The sequence below is a fragment of the Nicotiana tabacum genome, chromosome 19 (assembly GCF_000715075.1).
Source record: "Nicotiana tabacum cultivar K326 chromosome 19, ASM71507v2, whole genome shotgun sequence".
In the NCBI taxonomy this organism is placed as follows: domain Eukaryota; kingdom Viridiplantae; phylum Streptophyta; class Magnoliopsida; order Solanales; family Solanaceae; genus Nicotiana; species Nicotiana tabacum.
In genome coordinates, this window is record NC_134098.1 from 128532701 (window position 1) to 128559560 (window position 26860).

General features: G+C 35.1%; 3 protein-coding genes across 3 annotated transcripts; 1 reads left to right on the forward strand and 2 right to left on the reverse strand.

Annotated features, from left to right (window-relative positions):
• Positions 1-2766: 2766 nt before the first annotated feature.
• On the reverse strand, positions 2767-12715 carry LOC107792904 (uncharacterized). The gene is made up of 14 exons (XM_016615165.2): positions 12269-12715; positions 12104-12188; positions 11893-11932; positions 11552-11800; positions 9625-9724; positions 9464-9538; positions 7976-8074; positions 7628-7744; positions 7431-7546; positions 7230-7329; positions 6443-6801; positions 4506-6252; positions 3912-4049; positions 2767-3834 (listed from the first exon to the last, which is right to left on the reverse strand). The coding sequence occupies exons 1-14, from the start codon at positions 12398-12400 to the stop codon at positions 3028-3030; spliced, it is 4164 nt and encodes a 1387-aa protein (XP_016470651.2). The 5' UTR covers positions 12401-12715; the 3' UTR covers positions 2767-3027.
• Positions 12716-15073: 2358 nt separating this feature from the next.
• Positions 15074-18876, forward strand: LOC107792902 (MLO-like protein 13). The gene is made up of 14 exons (XM_016615163.2): positions 15074-15251; positions 15330-15387; positions 15493-15695; positions 15837-15953; positions 16245-16305; positions 16441-16517; positions 16839-16913; positions 17025-17113; positions 17217-17266; positions 17399-17439; positions 17830-18039; positions 18143-18210; positions 18308-18368; positions 18595-18876. Exons 1-14 carry the CDS (start codon positions 15132-15134, stop codon positions 18805-18807), a joined length of 1443 nt encoding a protein of 480 aa, XP_016470649.1. The 5' UTR covers positions 15074-15131; the 3' UTR covers positions 18808-18876.
• A 36-nt stretch (positions 18877-18912) lies between these two features.
• On the reverse strand, positions 18913-23619 carry LOC107792903 (uncharacterized). The gene is made up of 5 exons (XM_016615164.2): positions 23478-23619; positions 20738-21006; positions 19780-20016; positions 19453-19670; positions 18913-19374 (listed from the first exon to the last, which is right to left on the reverse strand). Exons 2-5 carry the CDS (start codon positions 20987-20989, stop codon positions 19113-19115), a joined length of 969 nt encoding a protein of 322 aa, XP_016470650.1. The 5' UTR covers positions 20990-21006; positions 23478-23619; the 3' UTR covers positions 18913-19112.
• Between the last annotated feature and the right edge of the window lie 3241 nt (positions 23620-26860).

The window sequence follows — 26860 nt, forward strand, 5'->3', positions numbered from 1 at the left end:
TGAAAGCAAAATCCTCCTACATCTTTATTCTATTTCCACGTTAATGACGAGATAAATTTTTATTTCTACAAAGATGGTTCGGCAATTTTTGAATTAAAAGTGGGGGGAATTAGAGACCACTATATATTACATTCCCGTAGAAATGGATGATTCTTTTCTCTTTTTGGTGTATAGAAATAAAGATTTGATTCCCTACGCCAATGAAACATAACAGCCGGCAGATAATCCACAACATTGATAGACTACCTATACTATATTAAAAACACGAATGCCCTTAGCGAAGTATCGTTCGTCTTTTTTATCCTTTAAAAATAAATTTTATATTGGATAAAATTGTAAATTAAGTTATTTTTCTAATATTTAAGACTTATACTACAATTTAATTTATTAAATCATTCCTTATTTAAATTATGTATGAAGTCCTAACATTTAGGATTTAGTAAAAATACAATAAGAAAAGGAAAACATGTAAAAGATTTCAACAAAGTAAACAATCCGATTACACAGCATATTGTCTTCGATGAAAATTATAGCTCCCGACAATAATGGAATTACTTTGAAGTCAAGTACAAATTATTTGACTTCTAAATTTATAGGAATTTTCTAGCATTTAATACAAATAAAAATAAATAATAGATAATAGATAATACACTTCCATATAATACTTGAACTCCCTTCATATTCAATTTTTTTTTTTAAAAAACTTCATTGATTTTTAGTATAATATTTAAATATTACACTCAACTATTAGAATAAATAATTAAGTATTTTCCCTTCATCGATTTTATGTGTGATATTTTCAAATTACACTCCATAGTTAGAAAAAAATAACTAAGGAAATATTTACAAATTTAGAATTAGACAAAATTGAAGGATAATAATCTTGGGATAAAATATGGAATTATTCAATTTCATGTTTGGTTAATTTATTTTTTTTGGTATAAGAAATTTCTAGAATAGTCATACCACAATCTTAATTAGCTACTATTCTTATTCTACATTCAATGTGGGATAATATTTGAGAATTAGCTATCCCAGGTAAAATAATTAAATTACCAAAGTATTCTTCTCCAAAACGCTAATTCCAAAATCTTTTAAGAAGACCTAGGTTAAATTTAAAAATAAAATTTTATCCAAGTTTATATATGAAAAAATAAAACATATTTTTTATATTATACTCCATAATTTTGAATTCAATGAATCACATATTTATCAATTGAAAGTATATCCAATAAATATTTTTGCTACTATTTAATTGTCGTGTTATAATTTTCGCATTATCCCAATATAACTTTTTGCAAATTAAAAGACCCGTTAGGGTACATAAATTTATTTTTATAAAGGAGAAAATTGGCACTAAAAACAATTAGGCAATAGAAAAAATTTAGTTAAAGTATAATATTTAAAATCAAATTGGTAAAAATATGTACTTGAAACAATAAGGATAAGATAGCAGAAGATAATATTGTGTATTCTAAATGAATTTATCATTTATTTTTCTTCATTTTTTATTTATTCTAACAAATGACAACTTATCTATTGTAAAATATCAACTCAATATTAGTTATTTTTGGACTTTAAACTGTAGTTATCAATTTTCCTTGAGCTATAGAGACAACCTCTTCATTCCAAATTCCTTAAGAGATAAATCTTTTAATTCTCAATAGGTTTTATTTGACAAATCCTTACCAAATCTTGATAATAATATTTATGCATTACTTGCTTGTTTTTAGTATTAGGTCACAGAAATAACAATAAATTTCATAAGATATTCTCACAGAGATCTTTAGAAATAAGAGTAAAGCATTTACGAATTTTTATAAAGAAGGATTTTTTCTTTATTGAGTTAGCTAAATGGGATCAGCATTCATCATTTTCAAGAAATCTACTTTTTATTTTATAGCCCAAAGACAATTGAGAGATTTGATTCTACGATATTTGAATTACTTCAATAAGAAAATAAGATCACTGTTATCAATATAACTTTATTTAAAGTAGTTACAAGAAAAAAGAAAAAATAGCCCGCATGGACAAATTAATACCTTAAATTAGTGCAAGATAAATTTCAAATCCTACTAATCAATGATGTTAGGATCAAAGTTTGATTGTTTGGTTCAAATTAAAGTCTTATTCGCGTTCAAGTATTCAACGTTTGACGTCTATTCTCATGTGCACTTAAAATATATGCGCAGGAAATAACAATTAGTGCAATGTTAGTTGGAAGTTGGAACTCAGAAATACCATGTGAATTGAACGCCAAAGGCCATTTTGAAACTTCGCCCTACTGCTGCTTTTTGGTACAACTACTGGTCAAACTTGATAAAAGGCCAAAATGTTGATTAGTTCTGAACCTAAGTAGAAACTTCTCCATCCGATTTACGAATTTTTGACGAGGTCTCACCAACTTATTTCCTTTTCATTTTTTTCCGTATATCAAGCATGAAATGAGAATTTTTTTTATTATCTGACTGGTTTGAATCACAAACCACATTCAGAAGGAAACTGATGAGTGATACATTCGAAGCCTTTAGATCACATTGAATACCACGAAATAGAGAGTGATTAAAGAAGCATGCCAAGCCCCAAAACGAAGCGTCACAACTCACAAGCATGTTTACCCCTAAGAATTTGAACCAAATCAAAATTAATTCCATCCATCAAAAGAAACAGGAAAAAGAAAAAAGGAAGGCGGAGCAAAAATTAATTAGGGGTATAGTCGAATTTTTTTTAAAAAGGGTTATAAAATCAAGGAAGACGAGCACAAAATAATGTGAATGGCAAAATTTCACCAAATCAAAGAATAAGGAACAGACGGGACAAACAAATATACAACAAAACCGATCTAACACCTAAGATAACATTCCTATCAATGAACACGCAGCTTCGGGCTGCAGCATGCATAGTGCTTTAAAAGAATAGAAAGAGTAAAGAGATTCTATTCCACAATTATAAGAAATGTAATGCAAGGAACCGTACCGCTCATATGTAGAGAATCTGCATGAGGGGAGGTGAGAATACAAGAGCACGTCAAGAAAAATCAATCATCAAAAGTTCACCAGGAACACTTGGTTTCTTATTATCTAGTGCAGGAGGTTGACTCGTGGTTGAAGTCGATGGAACAATTTCACCTGTTGTGGTTGGTTCTACAACAGCTGACGTTGATAAGACCAAGGCCTGATTGTCTGAAGGTTTTTCATTCAATGCTGGTGCAGCAGGAACAACTGATTCAGCTGCAACAGAAGCATCTGAGTTTGATGCTCGGGTTGTACTTGATTCTGCAAAAGCGGCACCAGTTTCTGGAGCAGGTGCAGCACCAGTTTCTAGAGCAGGTGCAGCACCAGTTTCTGACGTAAGTGCCGCACCAGTTTCTGTCGCAGGTGCCGCACCAGTTTCTGTCGCAGGTGCAGCACCAGAGTCCGCCACAGGTGGATTACTTGATTCCGGTGTAGTTGAAGCCCCATTTTCTGATTTAGGAGGAACACCTGATTCTGATGTTGCAGTTGTATCACTTCCAGCAGGAACAGAAGCAATTGGTGCTGTCGTTTTAGATCCTTCTAAAAGTAGTGGTTTGCCAGGTTGTGGAAGGCCCTGTTTCCCCAAAAGAGGTTTGGCTTGACCGGGATTAGGACCATATAGAGATGCCATACCGGGTGGCAGTATTTCAATTGGTGGCTTCTTTGCAGCATCTGCCAAACTTGTGAGCTTAGGTCCCTCGAGAGAGGCCAGAAATGCAGCTGCTGCATCAGTTTTCGTTGATGGAGTGTGTTCCATCTCCTTCTGCAACGTTTTGTTCCATGCCTGGACCAAGGTTCTCAATGAAGGTCGCCCATGAGCCTGAAAATAATGAGACCATTAATAACAACTACTAAATCAATAGACTGAAATCCAACATTTAGAGAATGAAATTTTACATGTGCATGCAGTACAGCCTCAGCAAGCATCCCAGTTTCCTGCCATGCTTTCTCCATAAGTACATTGTCTCCCAAAAGTGAAGCTGCAAATGCAGCCTCCCGTCCCGCACCAACTGATATCAAATTGTTTACCAAGTTCTGCAAAAGATTTATCAGTTATTCTGAATCCTGACATGCAGCTGATTCGGCCGATCTCAAATTTCACAAAAAACCCATATCATGTTAGTAGAGTCGAGTAAAGGGGGATGACAAAATATACTAGAAGCAGAAAAAACTGAATGTATCCTTAGAGTTTGACTACTTCCTTTATTCCTTTAAACCCAGAGGCATGGGAAAATAATATAATGTAGAAATGTAAATCAATGGTTAATCCGAAGGTCAAATCAATTTAAATCTGATAACATAGATGGTCAATCCAGACTTGGGGAGGTTTATTATCAATGGCAAAGGTATAAAGGCAGCCAAGAGCCAGTTCGTAAAATTCTACGTATATGAGGATCTGAAACAAAAGCAGAAAAGAAGCAGGTGACATACTCCAAGTTGTGTCAACAAAACCAGTTGGAAACAAAAGCAGAAACAAAGCAAGTGACATACACTGAGTCGTGTTAACTCCCCATGATTTGCAAGCCGTAAAGCAACACCTCTTAATTCTTGACCTCGTAGAGCTCCCTTTATGGAACCAGCAGCTGCTAGTCTTTTAAGAGCTTCACGAGCAATATCAGCTTGTGCTGTAGCATCTGCAGCATCAATGAGATCCATAAACTCCTTGGCAAATTTAACGACTCCTTGAACAGCTTCAACAACATTTTCCTTCTTCTTTGTCATGTTCATAAGATCGTTCAGATCCAATCCAAGAGTTTCTTGCCCAATGTCTCTGCTGTTGCTCATTATTAGAAGGCACTGAAGTGCTCTTTTCAAATCATTGCTCTGCAGGGCCAGATCAAACTCCAACCTCTTGGATATTCCAGGTAAATGAAGTGCTTCAGTAGCATAACCCATCCCAAGCATAAATTGCGCTAGATCATCATGATGTTCTCGGCCAAGTCGACTGGCCCATTTTACTGCACTAACAGCATCTCCATAAGCTGCCAAACATCGGCAACGGATACCAGGATGGCTGAGGGATATTGCATGAGCGCACATATATCGATCAATTAGCCAAAGAACACCATCTCGAACACCTACAATTAGAAGAGGTCCAACTGGTCGTGTTTGCTCTGCGGGAAAACGAGTGACAGCAACTGCAACCCCACCACCACCAACTGCCACCTCATTAGTTTTACGAGCTTCCATCTCCTTGAGCACACTCGATGCATCACCATCAACTTTTGACTGTCTAGGCAATGACAGAAATGGAGGAATAGAGGGTGCATGCTGAAAAGAAGCCAACCGCACAACTTGTAACATTGGGGTTCTCAATGCTATCCTCTCTTGTGGATTTGTTTGTGGATTGTCGACTGCTATCAATGCTAATTCTCCATGTTCAGCAACAGCTCTTGCCTGTGCCTCTTTAAGTTTCATTTCCTCTTTTCTTCTTTTTGTTTCTATGTCAATAGGCGCAACCCCAGCATCCACAAAAACACACTCAACGGTAGTTGGTGTAGCAACAAATAACTGTCTTCGCTGCCAAACTGCCCCAGTCGCATAAGGAATTGCCACATCCCCCAAGTATCTAAACTGTGGACGCAAGGAACATATGACAATGTGCTGAGGATAAGCAAAAGCACAATACTCAACTGTTTGATCCCACGCGGTCCAATCTGGTTGAGGAAGAAGACCACCCACTGGTTGAAATGTTTCCCAGCTGTATAATTGGAAGTTCTGTGGTGCTGCTTCAGCTGCAGATTTTTGTGAACTGTCTTCCATAGTGCTAAATGAAGACACAGAACTACTTCCAAAGCCTGATAACGGCATAGATTGAATTGTTGAGATTGCTGTAGCAGCAGCAGGGCTAACCCTTCGAGAAGTTCGATAGGCCACACCAAGTAATGCCCCTCCATGCAAGCCAATAACTGGCTCACTTCGGCTTCCCACTGACTTCATTAATACATTTGATGTCCCGTCATCCAGCAATATACGAACTTGAACAGTAGCAGAAGAAGCAGCAGAAGCAGCAGCAGCTGCTGCCTGTGCTGCAGCTGCAGCAGCTTCCTTAGCTTTTCTAGATGAACCTTTTGGAATAATGGGAATTCTAGGAGGGAGTGCAGATTCCAACAAAGCAAACCTATCTCGACAAGTATCCCAAGCCAACAGCCTTGCGCTTCCAGAATCAACGACTGACCAATCGCTGACCTTGTAGATAGAGAAGTAAGGAATATCAGGCCATACGATTGCTAGATACCTGCAAAACATTACAGTTCACAAACTGTCCGGTACAACCGAAGAAAAGGCATAATAGAGATAATGGATGAGGCTTTTAACAATATGAGGCAATAAGACAAATCATGACAATGTTGAAGATACTAAATGCCGCCTGCTACACTAAGCCTGATATGGGGATTGAGTATCACTAGCGTCTGTGAATCACTTACTTCCCAGAACTGCTGACAGAAAGAACTGAGTATGAATCATGTGGAGCTGGAGTAGTAATATGCTTTTTGGTTTGTTTGACATGGAGTTGTTCAGGTATCTCTCCTCTAAACCTTCCTGTGTCACTCAAAGAGCCATTACTTCCGAGTGCTGGAGGAGTGGTGTTGGATAGCTGAAATTGCAACAGCTTCAATTCTCGTTCAACTACATAGACAGCAGTATGTTCGCGACTTCCTGTTGGTGTTGGCAGTGCTGCTACAGGAGGAAGAGACTTCTGATCAAATTCACACAGAATAATGCCAATATTGGTTCCAGTAGCTACAAGGTGTGGCTGTAAAGGGTGTGCAACCATAGAATAAACCTAAAAGACCAGAGAGAAAACATGAAAAAGATTAGTCAATTCATCTTCAAAAAGTCAAAAAAGTAGATGCCTCTCAATGTAGAATTTTAACCCTATACGATATGATAGAGTGCGTAAACAATCCTCAAAATTATCTAGCAGAAGAAACTAGTGGAAATTCTTCTTACAAAAAGGAAACTACTATAAAAATTACTTTCCCATTGCAATTGCCAGACTTGATACACGAAGGCTTTGCTTGTCTTAAAACACTAAACTCTTAAAGGTTATTCATTTTTCCAGCCATCATAATGTAGATTTAACATTTCAAATAATCAATCTTCCTAAACCTAAGAAGTTGCATAAGGAAAAATAGGTCGAATTTGAAAGACAAGATATACAGCAAGGAGAACATTAAAATAAACAACGTTATTTATCTAAAGTAGTTTCACCTTCAGCTTCTTGTGAGAAGCAAGTAATTGTGGAGGAACTAGTGCAGAAAGTTCACACAATGGCCTTGTAAGAGCAGAATAGGTAGGATGCTCGATTGCCCTGCAAAGTTGCAACAGAATATCACGTTCTGTCCGAAGAGGGAAAACTTTAAGCAGTGTTAATAATGTTCCAACCAAGGGAGGCATGTGAAGTAAGCCTACCATATATGGGAATCTTTGACACAGGTCAAGATATCGAGGTTGGGAGCCCGTGGATGGCACCACGACGCTACACTGTGACAAGCTAGTTTTGGAACAGGTTTTATTCGACGCAGTTCCTACAATTGGGTTGAAATTATTATTATCAGAATATATCCCCACGTAGTAAAGCTACAAATCAAAGAGATCTTGCACAATACCTTAAAGGAAACAGTGTCCCAGATTGCTAATGTTTTATCAGCACCAATAGTAATGAGCTGTGGTGCATTACCGATCACTCTAGAGAGCTCTATAGCAACAACCCCACCATCATGAGCCTATAAAATATAACATTGGAAGGTGAAGAAAAGCTTCAAGGATTTGATAGAAGCAGTTAAGGACTTGCAGTTCTATCAAATTTCATCTATCGGTGATTTTCCAGATGCATTCCATGGGCTTAATCGTTCTCATTTTTGCTTTTAGCAACGGCAAATGAAAATCTTACTAGTGTGAAATTAAGTTGTAATAGAAATTTAAAAGGAGATAAAACTGAAGGAATAAGAAGATACTTTTAAGCTGAGCTTAGGAACAAGCTCTCTCGAATCAAGAGCGTTGTCTGCACTCCAAAGTACAAGCAATCCATCACTACCACCAGAAACTAAAAGAGACTGCATACACATGATAGCAAAGAAAATGGCAATGAGATATCAAACAGAAAAAATATTAAAAGTATAACAGTTTCTGTCAGGTGAACCTAGTCAATTTTTTTAATGTAAATTATATAAGAACACAGAATTGTCACTTTCAGCAGTTCTGTTTAAAGTAAAAAATCTCCGAGTAAAATGTCCATGTTCTTCATTACAACAATTCATTTTCTTTTACGGAACTTCAATTTCTTTTTCTCAGTTTACATATTGAGAGGGAAAGACAAGGGACATTCAGATGGGGAATGGATGGACAACAAGCATATATACTTCTGTAATCCAGTTTCATTTAACAATGTATAAATACAAAGTGAACTAGGTACACAACCACGCAAGCGAAGAACCTCAGATAGATGTTTCCCTTTTTCCCCTTACTTCTCTCTAACAGAGAAACCGACATTGTCCTAACAAATTATATGCTTCATTTAAGATTTTTCTATCCAACAGTAAATGAATTGCTGAGGCAAGAAATACTTCAGAAGAACCTAAGTTCGCCTTCTATGGAATTGTGTGAACCACCACATCTAAAGTTTAAGTTGTTCCTTATCAAAAAAAAAGTTTAAACTGTTAGAGAGAGGACACCATTCTTTAAGTTGAAGTACAGCTACATTGTAGGTTGAAAATCCTCTTTAAGCTCTCTGTGTTTAATCATACAAACTGGAAAACATACTTTTCACAATCAAGATCTATTATTATTTTCTGAGGCTCTAACAAGCCTTCAAAATCTAAAAGAGAAGTGCTTCAAAATCTTTACTGGCTGATTCCTCTGCACACAGAAGATCAATTTCAAACAAATTGCAGGTTTAGCTTATACGAAAGCTGCAAAGATGCACCATATCTTGGCATAATATGGTACCATCTCTTTCTCGAAAAACACATCTCACCTTCTTCAAGAAGAGAGAAGAGGAAAATGTCAAGCACATCAAAAAAGGAAACCAGATTAACCCAAAATTTGCTGCTTCCAGGCAGCAGCACTAACCGCTTGGCCATAGATAATATTTCAAATATTTGAAGTAAGTTTTTTTTTTTTTAACAATCTGGTCCATTATTTCAACTTCAAACTTGAAATAGAGAATTTTAAGTTTGAAAAACACGTTCAACAGTATTTCAAGTTTCAACTCACAAACTTCAACTTTTTTTCAACTTCAAATTCAAATACTCTCTTTTTTCAAACTTTAACCAAGTCATGTTCATCGCCTTAGCCAAGCATAAATCAAGGAGAGATTTTTCAAACACAATCTATCTCTAGAATTATACATGGAGATACTAGGTTCTAGATCAAAATTTCAAGTCCACTACATAGTGTAAGGTGATAAAAGGGATCTAAGCATCCACTGGAAGCATAACAAGTACCTCGCCAGAAGCAGCCATGAAATTCATCAAACAAGAAATTGCTCCCTTATGACCTCCTGTGTATCTTCGTGCAAGCTGCAGAAGAAGTCTTATTCATCTACTCATTTTGACAATGAATGGAACAATATCAGAAAGACTTTCCATATATCCTAAAATGAGACCTTCCATGTTATCATTGAAAGAACTCTAATTACACCATCTGATCCTCCAAAAGCCACAAGAGGGCCATCAGCAGCAGTTGTTTTAGAGAGGAACACCATACTGCAAGTGATTCAAAAGAACAAGCAAATTAAGATAATCAGATATGATCTTTCAACTTTCCCTGACCCAGAAAACAACTTTTGTAAGCAAGAAGACCAAACACCAGTATGAAAAAGAAGTAAGTATCCATTTTAGCTCAAACCAAAAACCAATAAACTCTATCATTTATATAATTAGTCATCCTTTTTTAGCAATCTTGGCTCCTTAGCAATTCTAACATCTGGTCTGCCATTCAACTGGTGGGAATTCTACCATTTTCAACCAATTCAATGAACCCTTGACATCCAGCCACATATTATCAAATTTGAAGTCATTCTCGATTTATCCCACTCCGCATTTCAACAAAATTGGGCAATGATCTGAGATGGTTCTGGGAAGAACTCTCTGTTTCATGTACTTGAATGTTTCGTCCCAGTCATCGTTATTGACTCAATTCTTGAAGCTCTATTGCCAGAATTGTCTCTAAACCAAGTAAATTGGTCCCATGAAGAGGCAAATCAACTAAAGACAGGTCTGGTGTCATCTCCACAAACTCTTTTATGAATTTGGTAAATTTAACATTAAAAAATCTCTACCAATCACCTATGAACAATCCCAAAGCCCTCTTTACGTAGACGGCTCTTCCTATAGAATTTTCCGTCTTTCCTTGTACCAAGTCAATACACCCCATTAAAATCCAGTTTACATCATGTTCACCCCCCTCTGGTTGCACTGTGATTGTGTGATAAGTCATTGATATATGATTTAGTTATCTCCATTGTCATCTCGAAAGGTTCTTTCCAACTCACGATTTCGTAATCTCATTTAGCCTAAACAAAACGAAGTGTTGAAGACATATCTGCCTAATTCAACTTAGATCTTGTTAAACATAGTAATTTTTCTCACTTTCGGTTTCCCAACTGTTGTTGAGACTTTTCCTCACTTCAATATATAAAGTCTAGTGGAGAGGAACGAAAAGTGGCATCTCTAGCTGGTTGGCAATTTGGGGGTTTATTTAACTCTAGACAATTTAACAAAAAGAGGTATAGCAATCTGAAACAGGTGCTACTTATGCTTGACAAAGAATGAGAACATAGATCATCTGTTTTTGCATTGTCCTGTAACAAAGAACATGTGAGACACGTTTTTCTGCATTTTGGGAGTACACTGGTTACTACCAGTGAGGCTGAAGGAAGCATTTATTAGCTGGGGAAAATTGGGAAATCCATCAGAAATACATGGCAAGTGGTTCCATCTTGTTGCATTGGAGCATTTGGAAGGAAAGGAACCTGAGGTGTTTTGATGGAGTCTCAATTCCAATTCATGTATCGATGACAAGATGCTTATTGAATCCTTTTGTTTGGTGTAACCATTATAATGTAAATAATGCTCTAATGTTTTTGGATTTTGTAAGCTCACTTGAATTTTAGATAGGAGTGAAAGGAGTGTACAGGATCCCCCTGTTTTTGTATTGCTTTTGCATCGTCTGGATGCTGGTCCCAAAAATCTACTTTTTCCAGACTACAAAAGGAGTCTACTGGAGAGAAGGAATGAAGAGTGGTTGTTGTAATGAGTAAAAGCAGTCAGAAATAGCAAGCACACTTAGTGAAGTGTTGATTAAGTGGGACAAACATGAGATGCTCTAACTTGGGTGGTAGTTGGCAACGCTGATTCTATCAAATAGTGGCATAGAAAACTTAATTTCCTAGGGAAATGGTAGTCTTAAAAAATAGTGCAGCAAGATAGTTTAGCTTTTAGGTAGATTCAAAAAGATTTAATTCGTTAAGAACAAAAATAGTCCAAAAAATTAGAAAACACAAAAAAGATATTGACAGATTTAAGACTTGCCATAGAAGTGATTTGTTGTCAAGCTCCTGCTTTGGTACATCGCGGCCACGCATTGTCACCAAGTCTAAGAAGATAGCTTTGTTTTCACAACAAATAACAAGAAAATGGCGCCCTTTGGTTGATGCAGCAGGAGAAGTAAAAGTTGAAGTGACATGACCAGCAGCTGCTGGGGACTCAGCAGCAGAAGACTGATTACGCCAGAGTTGCCAAAAGCGTACATCATCATCGTAAAAGCTAACCTGCTTTACACTTGAGCCATGCACCAGAGTGGCATACTAAGATTCAACAAAGACACTAAAGAAACTGTAAAAATATGGAAGTCTAAGGTGAGGATCAATTACCTCCCACCTCGTATGGCTTCTGTAGGTTTCCCTCTAGGCTCTGCATACAACATTAACATCAATCTAAATTCCACCTAAATTTCAATTTAAGATGATACATATACCCGACTCCCAGTAGTCTGCGACTGAGGCATAGTAATAGATGTTGCTAATGTTACTGAAATGCCAATTTAACAATAATTAACATAAATTAATAAGCACGCAGACCTACCTGATTCACCCTCGGCAAGCTTCTCCAGTTTAGCACCAACCAAACGCCGCTCATCAACACCACCAGGTTTCAGTTCATAAATAATCTAGCAACACAATTTGCTATTATTTGTTAATCCAACAAACAGAAAGCATAATACCGAAATTTTTTGACGAAAAGACAAACCTGGCGGTGCTCCCAATTCCAAACGGAGACGTGATCGGATGCATCAGCGGTGACGAGCCAAGGATGCGTCGGATGCATATGAATCTTCACGATCTTGTCATTAGTCGGACGAAATGCCCTTAGGCGCAGCATTTTTATCAATACTTTATGAAAATGCAAGCAGCTAAGAAATGGATCCGATTATAAATACATGTATTTTTTGCTTTTTGGTGCTGCAAGGAACTAAATCGCGCTTTCTCTCTAAGTGTCTGTCTTCCCAATTTCAGATGGGATCTTTTCCGGCGGGTTCTGGTGGTTGCTGGAGTGTTTGGCCGGTTCAGTGAAAATGGTTAACTATGGGTTTAGAAAGGGCGGATTAAAAGGCGCCTTGGACCGGCGAGCGAGAAAGGAGATGAAGATGGACAGCGAGTGTTATTTTTGAAAAAGAAAAATCAACCGTTTAACTGTGCTCTCCGTAAAAAATTTGCATAAATAAATAAATAATAATCGGATTATTTAGTAGATGTATTCTTGGATAGATAGATTCATTAAATTTATAAAAAAAAAAGGATACACTGATTATAATAAAATATATATATTTGAATTTATAATAAACAAGTTTGGATAGTTTATAAGACCTCAAACGGGATAGAGAGGGATTGGTGGAACTCGAGTTCGTCTCAAAATAGAAAGAAGTGCAGAAATCCTAATATAGGTGTTCCAAAATAAACTTAAAAGAAAATAATAGAACCCGAAAAAGTCCCGCTCTCTTATAGAAGAGCTACAAAAGTGGAACTTCTATTTTCAATTTTAATTATGGTATTCTTAAAGAACTTTGAATTAAGAGAGATGTTGGGGTCATTATTTCACATGAATGTGATATAAAAATAATAGTGAAGTTATGATTGGTTCTAGGCTTATATTGACGCAAAATCCAACCAAGAGATTAGTAATTTCATATTTTATCAAAAGATTGTTATCACGGCTTTATAGGCAATTGCTCTTGTTGGCCCGATTATTATACGTTTTCTTGCATCTGATAATGTCTATATAGTGCTGATACTTATGATGTTATGCGCTCGCGTCCATCTCCCATATATATAGACACTAAAATAATATTTTCTAAGAATTCTTTTCTATGAAATTATTTCCCTTCGTATCAATCACATCGTAAATATTATTTGAATGTTCAGAACGTTTGAATAGTAGCTAACTTTTTAAGTTAATTATTTTACTTTTCTTCTAGTTGTTTGTAAATTTTGTTAGTATTACTCGATAAGTTTACCTTTTTGACTTATATTTCTATTGTTTTTGTAGTAGATCCTTTGCTTTGTTTTGAATATTTTTAGGAGCTTGGGTTAGCAAATCTCCTCGAATTTCCCTGGTTGCAGTCCTTTGATAAGGAAGTATTCCTTTAATTAACTGGGCTGTTGTAGGACATATAAAATATGTGTTATTTGCACATCATATCCTTTTACAATTTATAATTTAAGAAAATGATATTTTTACATCTCTTATGTATGAAATACAGATTTCTTATGTGTAAAAGTAAATCTCTCATGTGTAAAAAAAAAATAGGGTCATAAAACTAAAAACATATTTGTAACCCAATGATACGAACTCTTTGATTATGCTACCTTGTTTGAGGGTGTGAAGATGTAACGTTTAAAACATATGCATGTTTCTTTGGATTCTTTTTACAAACTATTTCACTATGTATACATATATATGTGAAAATAAATTGCCCAAATCTATTTACCCCTTCATTTTCACCCTTTGACTTCCCCTTCGTCTCTCATAAACGTTCCTAAAGGATAGCTTAGGCTAGACCATGATTAGTAAGTCTTGAAGCAAATGCTATCACTCACACATAGTACGAAATTAATGTTTCAGAGAATTTAAAAATAACATAGATCCTAAGATTTCTGAATAGGGTAATCTTTCGAACTGTTGCTGCTCCATAGGCAGGCAAGAGAAAACAAGGCGAACTGAAAGATCTTAGTAGCCAGAGAAAAAGAAAGCAAATGCCATTCTTATAGTAGCAGGAGGCGAAATGGGAGCTGCCTAAATCGTGAAAACGAGGTTGTGGGAGAGCAATAGAAGCGTCGTGCAGCTAGGTGAAGCGGTCCGAATGCTACACCTCAGATGGCGAAAGTCCAGTAGCAGAAAGCATCACTAACTTAGGTGGTCACTCTGGCCGCGTTCCTGTTGAAGAATGATCCGGCGACTCATACGCAGTGACTTGGTCAAGGAACCGTAGCGAAAGCAATTGTCTTCACATACAATTATTTGTCACTGCTCTATAAAGGTGTGCGAGTCTAAAGGGAACCCATCGACAAGAATTTTGTGTGATGCCAAATCTTGAGAATGTTTCAATCCAAAGATGTCAGTCTTTCTAAAATCTACCTTTACAAGATATAGCATCCCAAAGCTCCAAAAATGAGATGACGGGAGTAGTACCTTAAGCCTTTTGTTTTAAGCAAAACAAAGGTGTCATTTGGACAATATAATGTACTTTTGAAGTAATACGGCTAGTGGAAGTTATTTTTTGAGAGTATCCCAAAAATATCTAAATAACAAAAACATATTTCTGATGAGACTTTTCTCTTTAAATTTTCAAAGAAACTTAATTAATTAATCAAATACCAAGTCTTTTTTAATTGGAAAACTCTCACAAGCACAGTGATAGCGCTATGTAAACATTTGTTCTTTGCTTGCGCACCCTTACATACTTTTCCCTCTCTCACACTTATGCTTTGCCTTAGCTTCAGACATGGCAGCTGTTTCTCTACTTTTTCCTTTTATATATATACAATGAATGGTTCTGGAATTTGCAGATCAAGTGGGCATGCGTGTATTAATTAAGCTTTAGTAATTAATAAAAATGGCGGAAGAAGAGTCACGGTCGCTGGAGTATACACCGACATGGGTGATCGCCGTCGTCTGTTTCGTCATTGTTCTTATTTCCCTTATTGCCGAACGTGGCCTTCATCGTCTTGGAAAGGTATTGCTTTATTAATATATTTTTGGAAAGGTTTCGTCTTGTATTATTGTTTTAATGATATCATGTTGCATAACACAGTTCTTCCGGGACAAGAAACAAGATGCATTATTTGAGGCCCTGCAGAAATTAAAAGAAGGTTTGACACTTGCATTTTCGTTACAATATTTTGAGGAAATCCAGACTATCAATTCATAATTCCTCTTCTTTTTTTTGGTAAATTTTTGGCTGTTGAATTTTCCAGAATTGATGCTTTTGGGATTTATTTCCTTACTATTGACGGTGTTCCAAGGGCTAGTAAGCCAACTATGCATTCCTGAAAATATATCCATAATAATGCTTCCATGTACGCTGAAAGAATCTGGTACTTCTAATCATCTCACTGCAACAACTGGGCGACACCTTTTAGCCGGAGGTAACGGTGTAGACCATTGTAGCCGTCATAAGGTATATGTTGTTGCATTGCTAAAATAATTTCTTAGATAGTACTTTGCGCGATTCAAATTAAGTCAATTTGTATACATATATATAGAGTGCGATCCACATTAATTATTTTAAGTATCTTATTGATCTTTAATTTTGGTGTAGGGACAAGTTCCACTTTTATCGTTGGAGGCATTGCATCAACTGCACATTTTCATATTTGTGTTGGCACTCACACATGTGGTCTTTTGTGCCACGACCATGGCTCTTGGAGTTGCTAAGGTAGGTGTCCTTTAAATCTTTTTGAAAGAAAATTAGAACCTTCTTTAATTTCTTCTCAAATAATTTCTGGAAGGGAACATTTTGAGCAAATATCACATTGAAAGTAGAAAAAGGATATATTATGCAGCATAATAATTAATATTATTCAAAAGCTTATAAATTAGCTTATATTGTCTCATTAATATCATGACTTTACGTTAGTGTTGACCTTTTATTTACTTGTAATTTGTAACATTTTTCTTGCGTAATGTAAAATTTACCACTTAACACCTCCTTCTTTAAATAAAATAGATACAACGTCAATGGGGACATTGGGAGCACTCAATTCAAAGGGAACCAAGGCCACACCATGGTAAACTTTATGTTGGTTATTATTTGGTATTTGTTTATATTCCTTTTTCCAAATTTCGACAAGTCTACGATTTTTCTGAAGTCAATATAGGAATTTTAATAAATTATATTACCATGATATCTCCTCTATGTGTAGTGCATATTCTCCATCTTAAATCATTCATGGATAGAGCTGGTAGACGTTGGAGGAAATACACTGTCGTGAGTTGGACGGTAAGTTAATCGACCTGGCGTATTTGGAATGACTGAAAACATCTTTCAGAAATTGTTTTTCTTTGTTTTGAAAAATGATCAGTATTTGGTTGGTTGGAGAGTGAAGAATATTATATAGAAAATAAGCTATTAAATATTGATAATAATAATAATAATAATAATGTCAGAAACTGTTTTTCAGGAAAAAATGATTTATTATCTAAAAAATATTCCTTGAAACAGATATTCTTAAGAGAAAAATGTGGAACAGTAAGATATAAAACTTTTCTTTTATTTTTTTCTTGGTACGAGAATTAACATTTTTCATGTGTATATAAATAGGTGGCATTTTTCAAACAATTTTATGGTTCAGTAACCAAGTCAGACTATATTGTCTTGCGGTCTGCATTTATCAGAGTAAGCAGTAATTCTTTCCATTATCTTTCATTTATTATTCCTTTGTGTCAATTCTATGTTTTTATTGGAACTACAGTTTTTTAACTACAATACATTCGTTTATGTATATAGGAACATTGTCCAACCAACCTTAAATTTGATTTTCACAAATATATGATGCGGACACTAGAGCATGATTTCAAAAAGATTGTCGGAATCAGGTAAATTAGCATACATATACTAATTATAGCTAGGATAATAACTTGATTATTTAGATTCAATTATGTATAATCACGCTAAATGTTGGAAAATGATCTTGAACAGTTGGTACTTGTGGCTTTTTGTCGTTCTCTTTTTGTTAATGAACATTGCAGGTATTTTTCTATCCTAGTTTATGAATCTTAATTGTACTAATCTTGCTTTTTTATTTTCTTCCCATTTCTGGATTTATGTATTTCACTTTGAACAATGAAAGTCTCCTATTAATGTATGGTTCAAATTTGCAGGATGGCACACCTACTTTTGGCTATCATTTTTACCCCTGGTTGTAAGTGACTAATCTTTTCTTCCCCACCCCCTTTTTAATGCCAAGAACTCAAAAAGAAAAGAAAAGAATAAAAGAAGCCATTTTGGGTAAAACTTAAATCATATTCAATTTCAAACTTAGACTTTAAAGAAATATGCCACTGAATTACAAGTCCATTGAAATCTGACTTCTTTTGTTTTAAATGTGAAAAGCTGAGTGCTAATTAAAGTTTACTTCAAGTTATACAATTAACGATAAGATAATTATGATAAACAAGAGTATTGAGAGACTCCAAAAAGAGACACATGTCATATAATTATGGTTCAATCTCGAGCAAGTTGGGATGGATCCTCATTGTCAAGTTACTTTATTTAACAATACATATTATGACACGTGAAAAAATTTGTGCAGCTATTACTACTAGTGGGAACAAAATTGGAACACATAATAACAGAATTGGCTCAAGAAGTTGCAGAGAGGTCGTCAGTAGTGGATGAAACCACACCAGTTAGACCTTCTGATGAATTGTTTTGGTTTCACAGTCCAACTCTTGTCCTTTACCTCATTCACTTCATTTTGTTCCAAAACTCCTTTGAAATTGCATTCTTCGTCTGGATTTGGGTAAGTTCACTTCTTTTTCTAAGTTTAACTTCAATCACTTTTTTTCTTTTCTCACCCTAGTTGAGTGCTCTAATATGAAACCATGTTATTGACAATTCTCCAGTGCACTTATGGATTCAAATCATGTATCATGGAAGAGTTGGGTTTCATCATTCCAAGACTTGTTATTGGGTAAACCCCTCAGATCCCATAGTCTTTTTTTCATTTTCAAGAAACACTAGTTAGCTTTTGGCTAAAAAGTAACCATGTACATTTTGTTGTGTGTCAGGGTGATTGTTCAAGTTCTTTGCAGTTACAGTACTTTGCCCTTATATGCTCTTGTCACACAGGTAAAGAGTTCTACACCATGTCTCTAAGGATATATATATATAATTTACAATGATGACGAGGGTCTTCCGAAAACAGTCTCTCTATCTTTTTAAGATAGGGGTAAGGTCTGCATACACTCTACCCTCCTCAGACCCCACTAGTGGGATTACACTGGGTTTGTTGTTGTTACTGTTGATTCCTGAATAAGAATTGTGTGTGATTTATGCAAATTTGACATGCACACAGATGGGAAGCAGATTTAAGAAAGGAATATTTGATCAGCAAACAGAAGGGCTTCTCAGGGTCTGGGCAACAGGTGGTAGAGCTGGTTCATCAACCCAAAATAAAATGGCCATGGAAACATTAGAAAGCATCTGTGTTTCTAAGAGACCTGCAATTGAAGGCATCTCATCAACTGTTGAGCTTTCTTATCTAAACAATCATCACACAACTCCTTAATTATACAGTTATTAGCATTTCTGATTAACATAATAAGAATGAACAATTAATTATTCTTTTAAGAGTAAACGTGGTTGTCTTTGCGCTGAGAGAGAGGGAGAGATGTTCATGCTCCACAATCAAGTGTTGTCTTCATTTTCCAGGATCAATTAGTCAGGCATCAGCTCTAGTTACATAACACTTTTTTTTCTCAATAAGCATCTTTCGATTTCTAGATACAAATATGGAGGGATATATAAAACATGCCGCTCCAACTCAAATTATTTACACTAGTTCCCCAGACAGTTGAGGGTTAACATTCCTTACTACAAAGTTGAGCAAAAACTAGGATGCTTGGAGTTTTCAGTCGGGAGAGGTTCCATTTCTAACCTCCCAAGGTTAGAGGCAGAGCCTTCATTGTTTTCTTCTTCACTTTCAAGTTGACTCAGTGTCCTCTTGGCGTAGACTGTGAATGCCACTATAATGATAACTGCTATAATGAATGAAATAACATTATAGACAATCTCAACTCTAGTCAGGTGATGGTTCCCATATTGCACATCCGCAAATGTCCGCATTAGCCGACCACTGAATACAAATTGCAGGAAGACAACATAAGCAAATAAACATAGAAAAGAAGGGAGGGGTGCAGTGTGGGGTATTTACCTGTAGATATAAATGAAGGATTCGGGAATCATTCCTGCTATAGATCCACAAAAATAAGGCCAGAACCTCATCCTTGTCACTACCACTGCATAATTGAAGATTGTGTACGGAAATGGTGAAATCCTAAATACTGCAACCACACGGAATTGATGAAACCAACTCCCTTCTCCCACCAGTCTAATCATGGCTGCCTTCTGAGGCCATCTCTTTAACCATTGCTGCAGATGCAATCAACTAAACAGCATGAAGCACAATACAGGAAATTACTATTACCAGTCCACAAGACCAATGAACTAATAAACTAGACAAGACATGAAGGTATCTCACATGAATTCTATCTCGGAAAAGCAAACCAACGAAATATGGCAGGGTCATCCCAACTGTTGTTCCAGCCATTATAATAACAAATCCAAGACCATATCCAAAGATCATTCCAGCGAGCCACATTGATGGTCCAGAAGGAATTAGGAATACCGGAAACAGTGCCAAAGAAGCTACAAGTACGAGAGCAAGCACTGGACGGCCAAATGCAGTGGCTTCCCATTGTAGGATTGGAATTAGAATCTGTAAATTTAAGAATGCAATGATTAACAAGGAAACCTTATACATCTTCTACACTAAGAAACAGAAGAAGAAAAACAAAATATCTATTGCAAGAGTAATGCACTTATAAGCTACAGATAGAGTCCCGTGTCTAAGAATCTTGAGCTAAATCACACTATTTTCTACTTTGACAAATAACGAGAAAGGTGTTAGCTTTCTCCACCTCCATATTCATTATCAATATTTTTGGTGCAGCTCACAAAACGAATCAAATTAATAGGCAGATACCCGATTTAAAGGACTAAATAGCACATATTCATTAGTGCCTAGAAATACTATATGCACTGCAATGTAACATCTGTTAACATAACATGATCTAATCTCCCAGAATTTCAAGCCATCCATTGAATTTTAATCAACATAGGAAGACACACATATGCTTACAAGTCAAGCAAAAACCATGGCATTGTCTGACTGGACAAAAATTTAAGAAAGAAAGAGAGACTTTGAAGCATAAGCTACACATGCATGAAATACCAAAAATACCCTTGTACCAAACAATTTGTTTTACACTCAGTGAGCCTACAAGTCATGTCCATATCAAGTGGAATGTTAAAGTACCGAGTTTCTAAAGATGGAAATGCGTCAATCTTTTTGGATGGGAAAAAAATGAAAGAGCACCGACCAAACAGGAACATAGGGAGTATATAGATAATATGAGCTAAACAAAAATTAGGAGTACCTTCTGAAAAAGGAAGGGCGCTCCCCATTTTATGAAAACTAGTAGTATTATCACAGTGAAAATACAACCAACAATGGCCTTGATCCACCATACAATAGACTCTCTTCTGGACAGTGATTGGCATTGTGAAGTTTCAACTTCAGCTGTTCCTTCATTTCTTATAACAAGCCTCGCATACTCGCTGTCTTCCTTTACTTGACCCTCGCGGTTAGTGTGGGCTTTGTCTGAATCATCAGTTGACTCTGGCATCATTGTTCGACACCAGAAAGCTGTCAGATGAAAAGACAGATGAACAAATTCAAATATCTACTCATAGACACTGAAGATATTCTCATACTTATTCAGAATTCCGCGGGCCATATTGCATCGTAATGAAAGATAAAAAGGATGAAGAGGAAAAAAAGTTCCATTACTTATCAAGATAATCATATGAAATGGTAACTATTATTTAAAACCGCAATATGAGCATATTTGTTACTGAACTTGGTTCAGATTAGCCCAACTATACCAAACCTAGTCTGCTTTTTGCAATAAACCCCCAAAAAATGAACCACTAGCCAATAGCTGAAAATATAAACAACTCCATTCCACCAACAATCATGCATACATCTATACCTGACAAAAGAGACAGACACGTATCTCGACACAGAAAACAAAGGGAGTAGTATTCTTCTCCATAAAATCCATTAATGGAAATTATCCAGAAAAAGAATCCCCTAACAGAATTCACAGTAGCACCAAGATAGGAGCCATGTCCTAACAGCCTCAACCCCACTTTTGGGATAAGTTGTGCTCCTATTTCCTTAGAAGGCCAAGAATAAGTAGCAGCACCACGGACCAGACATTAAAAGTAGTTGAGGCAAAAATTTTGGTTTGACATTTCCCTTTCAAGCACCTTCAAGTTATGGTGTTACAGTTACACAGACCTGCTAAAATTTACTCAAGAAAGAACCTAGAGCGTACAGTTTCATCATTGGTCTTGCATAAGGTAAGCAATGAAACTGTGGAGTGTGGAGACCAAGTAATTTATAACACTGATTCCTCTTAACATAATGAGATTCAACTTTTGAGCCATCCACCCCCACTATCCTACCCCAATACATGCCAAAATAATGGAAAGAAGGAAATTGATAACACCAAACTTAGCTTATATCAAGTATCATTATAATTCAGACTTCTCAACAAATTAAAATGATGGATTCAAATGACTTGCTGAGTTGTAAAATTCCTTACCCAGAGTCTCTGTCCTGAAAAGGATCAATCTAGACAAAGCTAAAAATTCGGGACTCCAAATTCTGTATGCCTATAACCTAATAAAGGTACTAAAGAAGCATGATAAAGGTGATAACAATTTTCCTAGGAGGAAGAATATACACAACAGCCTATTTAAAAGCTATGACAGGTCAACAATTAAAAACTCTAAACCTCTCAGAATTTAGAGTCAATGGCTCCAAGATCCTGAAATTCCTCTGAGCAAAGGACCGAAGATATATTTTTAACAGATACACTGGACTACTAGTAGCTTCCAACTGGACATATCAACTTATTTCTCACATGCCAATTCTTAGGTAGCTCAATAACGTTCAAGTTAAAGCTTGCAGCTCAGATATTAGGAGCAAGACGTCATTTTGAACTGTCAGATTATGTTACACCATCTAGTAGAAAGTTCTCTTTGCAGCAAATCTTCGGGTAACAACAGCTTGCAACAGTCAAACTGTCTAAGTAATGTGTCTATAGTTTAAACAACTGATCCAACAAAGAATTTTACAGGCAGAAAATTAAAGTTAAAATTGCGACGGAACTCATTTTCAGTTTGACACGAGGTAATAAGCTAGTCAGCCAATGAGCTAGGGAATTTTCCATTGATATAATTGAATACTATGCTGTTAATGTCCAGCTACATGCTTCACTTACACCAAGTGAAGGAATTCCGTCAAGGGGGATTAGGGTATAGTTTACTTGATGAGTTTACGCACCTTTTACCATGTCGGTGAAGGTTCATATTGCCGTATTTTATTCTCCACCTCCCTCCTCCCTAACCCCCAATATGATAATAATTTAAAAAAATCAAAAAACAAAAGGAATTTCTTTTAGATATTAGTAGTTTTTGCATATGTAGTTCCAACAAAAACTAGTACCATTCTTGGTCCTGAGTACATAAAGAAGTAATACCACCAAAGGCATGCATGTAAGCGGAAAGATCGATCAACAAAGAAAAATTGGAAACAGAAGGCAAAACACAACAACATTTCTCCCATTTGAACAAGCTCAATGCTCATCAAATTGAACTCTAGAACTGAAACTACAAACAAATGATACTTCAAATTGCTGAACACTTAAACCAGGTGGGGTTTAAACTAAGGCTTAACACTTGAACAATATATAATTCCTGAGCTCCACTGTACTCATCAAAGTTCAAACAAAACATACCAAGAAAAAGAAATTTTCCAAAATAAAGCAATTTTTTTTTTTGTTGATAAATCTACAATAAGGAAAGTATATGAAACCCCACTTTCTATCTAAAGAATACATTGTAACCATAACCCACAAACAAAAAAATCATGCTTTTATAAGCTGCTGTTGTAGGTTTTATCATTGTTTTCTTATAATTTATAGTTCTAATTTTCACCATGTAAATGAGCAGAAACCAAAAGATCAAAGCTTTAGCAGTAGTCAGAAGATGATCAAAGTGAACCCATAACCACATAAAAACAGTAAAAGGGTTTTCAAGAAAAATTACCGGTGACCGGAAAAGAAGAAGTTTCCCGGCGAGTACCACTAATTAGAGAATATTCAGTGTAGTTGGTAATGTGTAAGGTGTAGTGCTTTCCCAGGCGCTTTCTTGGTTTTCTAATTTTGCTTTTTTCTTCTGCTGCTTTTCCTTTTTCGTCAATAAATTGGTTTCCTTTTATTTTATTTTTTTGAATATTGTCGTTCCGTGAAGAATTTCCCTAACTTGCCTTCGACTATTTTTCTTCCTTTTTTTCCTTCCTTTTATGGTTTTGTCAAGATTTTAAAATCTGAAATATTTTTCAAATAAAGGATGACGACTTATTCCTTGCTAATGAAGGTATTGATTTTATCTCTTAAAGTAAGTAGTGTAATTATAAGGATAATAAATAGTAGTAAAAAATTGAATTACATTTCGTGTTTTAAATATTTTGACAATTATGGATGGAAAGTGTGAGAATAATAGCCTATTTGGCCAAGCTTCTCCCCACACCAAAAGTATTTTTATCCTCAAAAAGCACTTTTTCTCAACTTGAGGTGTTTGGCCAAGTTTTTTTGGGAAAAAAAGTATTTTTGGGAAGAAATAGAAACAGTTTTAGAGAAGCAGAAAAAAGTAGCTTCTCCCCAGAAGCAGAAGTAGTTTTGACTATTCTTCTTACCAAAAATACTCTTAGCAAAATATGGTATATGTCAAAATAATCTTACTTATTTTAAACCTAATACTAATTAGAATTAGAGATTATATTATTGAACTTTCCTAATGTATAAATATTTCTTTTTATTTTTAGGATAGATTTCTAATATATGGTGACTTTTGAGATGAATGTTTTTATATTTGTTAAATAATTTTTTGATATAATTAAATTATCTTGAAAGAATTAAAGTACTTTTTAAATTTATTTTCATGTTTACTTAAATTAAAAAAAACTTAATTATTATCTTTAATAATAAATATTTGAAATTATTTATTTATTCATATAATATTAACTATTAAGTAAATCTAATCATGTCCTTATTCGTAATTTGATACTTAAAAGCAATTTTTGAAAAGCTTGGCAAAACACAAATTATTGTTCAAAAGTGTTTTTCAGATTGATTAGCCAAACACAAACGGCTTCTCTCCCAAAGTACTTTTTCGAAAAGCATTTTTTGAAAAAAGCACTTATCAAAATAAGCAGATTTTTTCAGCTTGGCTAAATAGGCTATAAGTATAGGGACAATGAAAAAAATAATGCAAGAAGTTCGATCTTCAAATAGCTTGGTACACAAGATAGTTTAGAATTAATTAATAGCTTAGAAACACGATCTAATTCAATCAAAATACATAAGAGTTTTAAAGGAATAGTAATAAGTAGTTTCTTTATGCTTGGGAACTGAGTTTGGAAGGAAAATGAGAACATAAAAGTGAATTAGAGAAGTTTCTTTTGGTTAACCAAACTTGATCATGTTGTGAATGCGACTTCCAAATTGATTGCTTGGTATTTTATTTTTGGGATAGTGCTTCTTTTTTGAATGGCATATAAATGGGCATATGCTATAGACAAATCAACTCAATTTTGCATCATTAGTGGCCTACACTTTTTTTTTGTCAATATAGGTTTGTTTATCCAAGAGTGTGGTCCAGTGGTCAATGAAATGGTTTGAGAACCTGAAATTTCTTCTTTGTTCAAGCCTTGATAGACAGGGATGGGCATAGTTTGAGCAAACCCGAAATCCAAACAAAAATTCGAATTTTTTGAATTTTTAGTTTGGATTTTCGGATTTCGGATTGGATTTTGAATTTAATTTTTAAAATTTTTGGATTTCGGATGGGATATTGGATTTGGTTCTTCGAATTTTTGGATATCCGAAAATTCGAAATTCTTATACTTTATATTTAGTCCATTATCCATATGTCAATAGTAATAAGTTCAATACCCTACCCATTAGATATTATCTCATATATTCAATATTAATTACTAAGTTACTATGAGAATACTTTCTATTTGGATATGGTTTTACTATTTCTACTTCTTATCGGTCGTATTAATGTCTCTATTATATTTTTTTGATAATAATTTCATTACTTTAATACGTTTTTTGGATGATTGCGGTGAGAATGAGGAACTTTTCAGACAATTTAATATGACTACTTCATTTGAATATTCATTTTTATAAAAAGAAGAAACATCTCAACTTATAAGCTCAAAATCGAAAATTCAAAATATCCAAACTGATTAATCTGAAACCGAACTTAAAAAATCTGATCCAATCCGAACTTATTTGGATTGGATTTGGATTGTCATTTCTTCAATCCGAAAACTGAAAATCTAAACCGAAATTTTTAAATGAAATCCGAACTGCACGAACGCCCACCCCTATTGATAGATAGGGAGCAAATAATCCGTGAAATTAGTTAAAATATGTGCAAGTTGACCTGGACACCACGGTTATAACAGAAATAGGTTAGTTCATGGATGGAGAAGTGACTCATAATTGAATTTGCCCAATTTCAGATAATTTTATATGGTAATTGCTATACCAAATTATATAGTAATAATAGATTTATGGCGTTGATCAAATAAAATAATCTTATTAGTAAAAATGCGACCAACTAGAATTAGTGTGTGCGTTCATATTAGTCTGGCATTTTAACTTTTAAGATTTGGCATCCATAGGAGCTAAGAGATTAAATATTTTTTCCCAAACTTATTTCATTTGGTCACTTTTTCCCAACCTTTTATAATACCTCATGTTTATCTTGACAGGGATTCTTACTTAATAAACCGTAATAAGTTAATTACTCCGCGGGGCAGAAAGTTTTGATAGATATTTAAATATGGTGTAAAAAGCTGCGAAGGGATTAAAGATTTCGTTCATTGACTTTGCATTGAATATACTTCTAGAAGTTGAATTATGCCACCATTAATGGACTTTTCCACAACTCACAAACATTCAAGCATAGTAAAATATTTGATCTTATACAAAATACAGGATAATGAAAGAGCTGTTGGGACTTGCACTTGAATTTTTTTCATTATTTTCAACAATCTGAAAACTCTAATGCTTAAAAGCAGGGCTGTTTGTGGTTCGGTTTGGATCGATTTTTAAACCAAATCAAGTAAGTCGATTTTTCAAATATTGAAATCAAACCAAATCAATTAAGTCGATTTTTTATCGATTCGGTTTATGTCAGATTTTAGATTTTTTCGGTTATTTATCAATTTTTTCTTAAATATACGAGACATACATTACCAAACACATATTCCGACGGCTACATTTTTAATGTAACACTGTCAAACCATAAAATTTTAGAAACTTTGTATAAAAATATAACATGTAGACTAAAAGTGCAAACGATTAATATGTACCATAAAATTTTAGAAACTTTGTATAAAAATATACATATAGTTA

Excerpts from the sequence above, each read along its gene's own strand:
- LOC107792903 (XM_016615164.2), bottom strand. The coding sequence starts at position 20,989 with ATGATGCCAGAGTCAACTGATGATTCAGACAAAGCCCACACTAACCGC. Across the intron at positions 20,017-20,737 it reads CGCCCTTCCTTTTTCAGAAG|ATTCTAATTCCAATCCTACA; the intron begins GTACTCCTAATT and ends TTAAATTTACAG. Across the intron at positions 19,671-19,779 it reads TTTTCCGAGATAGAATTCAT|CAATGGTTAAAGAGATGGCC; the intron begins GTGAGATACCTT and ends TTGCATCTGCAG.
- LOC107792902 (XM_016615163.2), top strand. The coding sequence starts at position 15,132 with ATGGCGGAAGAAGAGTCACGGTCGCTGGAGTATACACCGACATGGGTG. Across the intron at positions 16,306-16,440 it reads GGAACCAAGGCCACACCATG|TGCATATTCTCCATCTTAAA; the intron begins GTAAACTTTATG and ends CTCTATGTGTAG. Across the intron at positions 17,114-17,216 it reads AAAAAGATTGTCGGAATCAG|TTGGTACTTGTGGCTTTTTG; the intron begins GTAAATTAGCAT and ends GATCTTGAACAG.
- LOC107792904 (XM_016615165.2), bottom strand. The coding sequence starts at position 12,400 with ATGCTGCGCCTAAGGGCATTTCGTCCGACTAATGACAAGATCGTGAAG. Across the intron at positions 7,745-7,975 it reads TTCCTAAGCTCAGCTTAAAA|GCTCATGATGGTGGGGTTGT; the intron begins GTATCTTCTTAT and ends TATATTTTATAG. Across the intron at positions 7,547-7,627 it reads GGGACACTGTTTCCTTTAAG|GAACTGCGTCGAATAAAACC; the intron begins GTATTGTGCAAG and ends ACCCAATTGTAG.